This window comes from Zerene cesonia, chromosome 7 (assembly GCF_012273895.1).
Source record: "Zerene cesonia ecotype Mississippi chromosome 7, Zerene_cesonia_1.1, whole genome shotgun sequence".
Taxonomy (NCBI): Eukaryota; Metazoa; Arthropoda; class Insecta; order Lepidoptera; family Pieridae; genus Zerene; species Zerene cesonia.
This window is the reverse complement of record NC_052108.1, coordinates 744,826-750,828: the sequence shown is the minus strand read 5'-3', so window position 1 is coordinate 750,828 and position 6,003 is coordinate 744,826. Positions and strand designations below refer to the sequence as shown.

At 33.3% G+C, this 6,003-nt stretch overlaps 2 protein-coding genes across 3 annotated transcripts in view; both read left to right on the top strand.

Moving 5' to 3' along the window:
• Positions 1-420, top strand: part of LOC119828269 (threonylcarbamoyladenosine tRNA methylthiotransferase) — a 6,498-nt gene extending 6,078 nt beyond the window's left edge. Inside the window, exon 8 of the mRNA XM_038350383.1 lies at positions 3-420. Within this exon, the coding sequence (XP_038206311.1) occupies positions 3-397 (395 nt within the window). The 3' untranslated portion in view covers positions 398-420. The remainder of the gene's footprint in view (positions 1-2) is intronic.
• Positions 421-1,261: 841 nt separating this feature from the next.
• LOC119840772 (xylose isomerase-like) lies at positions 1,262-5,502 on the top strand. Of its 2 annotated transcripts, none has more exons than XM_038367514.1 (8): positions 1,262-1,398; positions 1,899-2,045; positions 2,351-2,627; positions 2,925-3,335; positions 3,408-3,501; positions 3,812-3,976; positions 4,292-4,377; positions 4,731-5,502. In XM_038367514.1, the coding sequence occupies exons 1-8, from the start codon at positions 1,317-1,319 to the stop codon at positions 4,819-4,821; spliced, it is 1,353 nt and encodes a 450-aa protein (XP_038223442.1). In that variant the 5' UTR covers positions 1,262-1,316; the 3' UTR covers positions 4,822-5,502. The 2 variants fall into 2 exon arrangements, with proteins under 2 accessions (XP_038223442.1, XP_038223443.1); XM_038367515.1 differs by having other exon boundaries at positions 1,290-1,365.
• Positions 5,503-6,003: the final 501 nt, after the last annotated feature.

The window sequence follows — 6,003 nt, the reverse complement described above, 5'->3', positions numbered from 1 at the left end:
ACCCGCGCAAGAAGTGAAAAAGCGTACGAAAGCGCTCTCTGAATTCTTCCGTTCCTACCACCCGTACTGCAGCCGGCTCGGGGAAACATACGAAGTGCTAGTGACGGATGTATCTCACGACACTAAGTACTTTGTGGCACACAATGAGTTCTACGAACAAATTCTGGTGCCAAAGAACAAAGTGCTAATGGGCAAAATGGTGACGGTGAAAATAATTGAAACGTCGAAATTTTCCATGATCGGAGAGCCTGTGGACAAACCTAAAATGGCCGGTTTGGTGGAACCGCTGAGGAGGGGGGAGGTGTCGGGGCTGAAGGTGGAGGGGACGAAGATACCGGTACCGATTTTTGTGTTGTGCGTTGCGGTTCTGCTGAGGGTGTTGTGGATTTTTTTGTAGTTAATAAAGATTTTTATTGTGTTTCTGTTTTCTTTTATTTCACTTACTGTGTCTTGTGGTTTAACCCACGTGACACATTACGATATATCTACAACATATGTATATATGGTTGCAATAACTGTTTCGAGTCTTCTGTGTTGTAGCCTATAGCCTTCCTCAGTAAATTCTACTAATATTAGATACGTGAAAGTTTTTAAGTATGGATAGATCGATATGGGTTACTTCTTTATGTGAAAACTAAATTGCGGACACAATCTGGTATTAGGTTTTTATGTATAAAGAGTATAAATAACAAATAGTTATAAAGAGTAGAGAAGTATACATTACAAAGAGGAATTATTTTTATTTTTGAATTTATGTTTGTAATGTTTTCACACAAAAACTAGTGGACTGGTTTTCTATCGCAATTGAAAAGAAAGTGAAGTTGTAGTTCACTGAGTGATATAAGTTATGTATGTGCCACGGACGAAGCCGGGGTGAACCGCTAGTCTGTATAATATATCTATACAAATAAAGTAGAAATTATTGAAGCTAAAAACAAGAAGTTTATGAAGATAAAGCTTTTGTTTGCACGAGCTAATTTGAATAGTCTTGTCCATTTGATCATAAAAAAATAAATTGAAACTCTCTGAAATAGATTTATCTTTAGTATTTAAACTTGTTACGGTAATTCGAGCACTATTAGTTACAATAATTTAAGTTATTCTAAAGTGGCAAGGCATCAAAAGTCGCGATAAAAACTATACTCAAACAGCCATTTCTAAGCCCGCCACTTGATACCTCTATCCTGAGGGCACAATGCTATTCAAAACAAAAGGATACATGATACAGTCACGTACCGCTGACTCCATTCATACAATATTATTTAAGTTCTCCCAAACGACCGTCCCGCCATAACTTGTGTTGCTATCTTTAAAAAATGTCGACATATGCGCAGCCTGGTGGCAAGAGGCAAAAGGTAAAGGAAGGTAGGGCTGCTGACAGTGTGGACTATTTTCAAGGTAGGACTTTTTGTTTATTAAAATATGTGGGAGTGTTTAGGTATATTTTATTTTATTTGATCCACTAATTGGCTTAATTCCATTAACTTTCATATTCATCAGTGCTTTATTAAAGAAAGTTATGTTTTTAATGTTCACACTTTTCTAAAGCAAATCAAATTTAGTAATTCTAAATATAAAAAAGAACGTATATTTTAATATTACAGACAAATATTTGAGTAAAGATAAAATTAATTTATACAATAAAAAAGGTATACCTATTGTTCGAAAGTAATATCGTTGATAATAAAATTTATTATAAGATTAAATAACAACTAATATATTGAATATTAAATCAAATTAAATCAGGTTTAAAAGGTCACTTTTAATTTTCTAAATTGACATTTAACTCAAGGAATCTGTGAATTTATAGAATTAGTAAAAAAATAATCTTGAAATCTTATATACTTGTTTAAATGTTGCCTAAAACATATAAAAAGTAAAAGAAAATTCCTCATTAGGTATAGAGAAGGTGGAATTCAACACGGCTGCGTCCGCCACCGACACCCTCAGCTACCGCTACTACAATGCAGCAGAGAGACTGCACTCGAAGACTATGGAAGACTGGCTTAAATATAGCTTGTCTTTCACTGAGTTCAGGACTTGTAGTGAGTTGATTTGTAATACGGAATATGTTTAAATTTAAGTTTGGGAGCTAAATTTACTATAGTTTGGATAAAAAAAATCATTTTATATATAACACTTTTATTTGCAAGTTTGCATGCAAGTGAGGTTTCAGGTTCGGATTAAATTATAACTTATAGCATATTTTATATGCGATATGTTTATTTGGCTTAGATACATAGTTATTGTAACCATTTAACATTATATGTGGTGTTAAAAGAGAATTAATTATATGTAATGGTTACTTGCTGCAATTATATCTTTGTAAATAATATTTATAACTTTTTAGGTGCAGAATATCCAAGAACCAGCAACAACCGTCCCTGGGATGACAATTCCCACTCTATGGACAATTACAAAAGATGCATAAAAGCCTTTTTCGACCTCTGTACTAAGCTTGGCGTTAAGTACTGGACAGCTTACGACTCCGACTTGCTGCATTTGTCCGATAGTTGGGAGGAAAACAAGACTAATTTTGATGAAATTGTTGAATATATTCACGAATTGGGCCAGAGGTATCATGTGAAGCTGTTGTGGCTTGCTCCTGACCTGCATACGCATCCACGGTAAGTTTTTTTTTTAATATTCGTTTTATTTTCGCGTGTACTTTAAACTTTATTAAAATTCTTGTAGCGAAATAAACGCCCATGCCACAGATTCATTGGATTCCATAAAAATTAAAAAACGTCATGTGTGTTGCTAGGAAGATATCACTCTTCTTTATACCTAATATGTCTGTACTGTTCAAATGAATGAAAAAAAAAATCTATGTGTTTTGCAATAAATTAGAATTTGAAAAAAAATTACTGTTACATAGCTACTTATTAGGTTAGTCATAGACATAAATATACAATTTTTTTCAGTTACACAACTGGAGCGTTTACGAACAACGACGCTAACGTTTTTGCACACGCCGCGACACAGATAAAGAAATGCCTCGAAGTGTCACAGCGCTTAAACGCCGAATGTTTTCTCATCTGGCCACACCGAGAAGGTTACGATGCCATATTTCAATCCGATGTTGCCAGAGAGTTAAAATTATTTGTAAAACTTCTCAAAATCACCGCCGAATACAAGGATCGTTTGAATTCAAAATTACAATTATTAATAATGCCGTATCGTTTTAATGGAATGCAGAAGTGGCGGGATACTGAAATACTGAACCATTATATGTGGGACATAACTAGTTGTTTGTTCTTTTTGAAGAATTACGGCTTAGATCGTCAATATAAGGTCTGCTCTCCCCCTGGTCATCATATGTATATGGCTAACGCGTACGTCTTGTTTTAATTTGTCTGAGGAATTTCTGCATGTTATTCTTTTACTTATCAATTAACTATTTTCAGGTACAATATGTTGGGTGGTGTAACGATTATAAATGAGTACGATTTGTCTCAGACTAAATCCTTAACTCTCATGATGAAAAGTATTATTGACCAGGTATGTATGTGTACATGTTATATTAAATTTTTTATTATAATGTCATTCTTCAGTACAAATAACGATACAACTGGATAAATAGAACCCTTACATTTTTCTTATTATTATTCTTATCTGCATTTCCAAGCAACCTTACCTAAAGCTCTTCATATACTCGTAAATTTTTGTTCGACAACCGAATTTGTGTATATAAACAACCCAAGAAAAGGATCACTAGTGTATTTCTCTTATACGAACATGATTTTTCGTATTTCATATTAACTAGTTATTTTTCCTAGTCCTTATTTTCAATTGAATTTGTAATGTCTAGAACACCGCGCCTCTTGGCGGTATAAACCTAAAGCTGCGCTTGCGCCGCGACGCCGACGCGCGCGATGCAGCCGTGTGTTATGTGAAGTACATTGACGTCATCGCGAAGGCCTTACGTGTAGCGTGCAATATTGTGGGCGAACAGATATTTTCTAAGCATGTTCAGGTGATTAACTTATAATTTTTTAATTTATAGTTAGTTACTTTATAAAAATTCGTTTTTGTCACAATCCAACTATATTAGGGAGGGGGTGTATGACGTCGTCAAAACGTACTTAAAGCAATTTCAGCCAATTTCAGTGTGGAAAATTGACAGAGATATAAACTGTAATAAAAGTATATTACTATGACTTAATTTTAGGATTAGTATATAAATCGATATTATCGTCGATTATAAATCATTACATATTTATGACACGCGGAGTTATTTCTAAAATTGATCCATTTCGGTTCTAAAAAATCGTTATTTTTTAAATTGTAGCAACGTTACATCAGCTACTACAGCGGGTTCGGCGCGCGCGTCGTCAGCGCTGACGTCACACTTGAGGAATGTGAAGAATATTACAAGTCAGTTGAATACTATATTATTATCATCCACACCACACAATCCAACCCATAAATGCAAATACTCTTTTGAGGATAATCTATTTTTCCACTGTATAAATATCTAATTTAATTAAGTAAAAAAAATTCTAAAGCCGACATTTTAAAATCTTTGGTTCGGCTGTTTTTGTATCCCAAAAGGCAATAAATCGTTTTTGACTGTCTTAAAGTCTTAACTTATTTTAACAACAGAGTGTAAAGTAGGTGTTTTGTTTTCTACGTGTAGACTTAATTTTCACTGGAACGAATCGAAAGATCAAAAAATCGTATGTTACGCCAACTATAAAAAGAAATCATGTTTACTTTAATGTTTTCAGGAAGAATCAAGTGCACGAGGTAACAAACTCCAAGTGCGAACATTTCGACTTCGTCTTCCAGCGCTACTTGGACTCTTGCGATCACATTTGACAACTTTTTGACATCGATTGTTGTAAACTCGAATAGGGCCGTTGTGAAAGAGACGAAAATTGATTGTTAATATTTTTCCTCTCTTTCTCTTTGCTGAATTTATTCGAACTATGGTTTCCCTTATCTGTTTTTCTTGTGTGTTGAATTATGTTATAAAAGCGTTGTTTTGTTACACACAATAATCATTAACACTTTATTGGAAACAAACAAAAATAGGAAATAGGATTAGGAAATATACCAGATGGCCTCATCACTAACAAATGATGACAATCTCTTCGAGACAATACCACCATCCTCGGCTGTCAAAGTGATTCGACTAAAACAAATAACTTATATGTTAGAAAATATGTAACGGAAAGCTAGAATTACCCTAAGAATTATGTTTTTATCTATAACTATTTTTCCTTATCTGTCTCCTCCTGTTGCACAAAATCGATGTCAAAAAACCAAACTGGCAACACTTCTGTACCAACTGAAACCGTGATCTCAAAGTTGCCATATCTAGTTAAGATCATATTAATTAAGAATAAAATAACCAATAAGTTATCCATTAATTTATTCGTGTTTTTGGATTTTTTTTTTATATTCACAGCGATTCACATTACTTTAAGTATACACATTGTGCTTAACACGACAATTATAGTAACACAAGTTGAAACATAACTTTGATTCAAAATTTATATTTTTAGCAAGAGCTTTTACTTCTATAAAGTTACCGTAATTTTACATACATTAGGAAAAAGCACAAAAAATCTATCTTAGGTCGGAATTTAAATTACAAGCAGTATATTATTCTATTCAAAATGGTGAAGTGATATCAAATATGACTACATTCAAATAATCATCGGGGTTTAAACATGTAAAATATTAAATTCTGATATCAGATAGATTTCTGTATTTTTTTAATGTTTAGAAACGTTTCAAATTTTAGATTCATACCTTTTTTAATAGAAACATAATATACACTATCAAATACGAACTGTATTAGTATGAAGTTATGATTCAATTTTCTCTGCTTTTGTTATTTGGTTTTATAGCTATGTATCACGTCTCTTTCTATCGCAACAACATATCATTGAAAAGAGCGAGATGGCCTGCTTACAACAGACCTATTTTTGACGATGTAGGGCCAAAAGATCTTGTTCTATTGAAGTATGTTTGAATGAGACAGAAAGAGACGGT

Excerpts from the sequence above, each read along its gene's own strand:
- LOC119840772 (XM_038367514.1), top strand. The coding sequence starts at position 1,317 with ATGTCGACATATGCGCAGCCTGGTGGCAAGAGGCAAAAGGTAAAGGAA. Across the intron at positions 3,336-3,407 it reads CATATGTATATGGCTAACGC|GTACAATATGTTGGGTGGTG; the intron begins GTACGTCTTGTT and ends AACTATTTTCAG. Across the intron at positions 3,977-4,291 it reads TATTTTCTAAGCATGTTCAG|CAACGTTACATCAGCTACTA; the intron begins GTGATTAACTTA and ends TTTAAATTGTAG.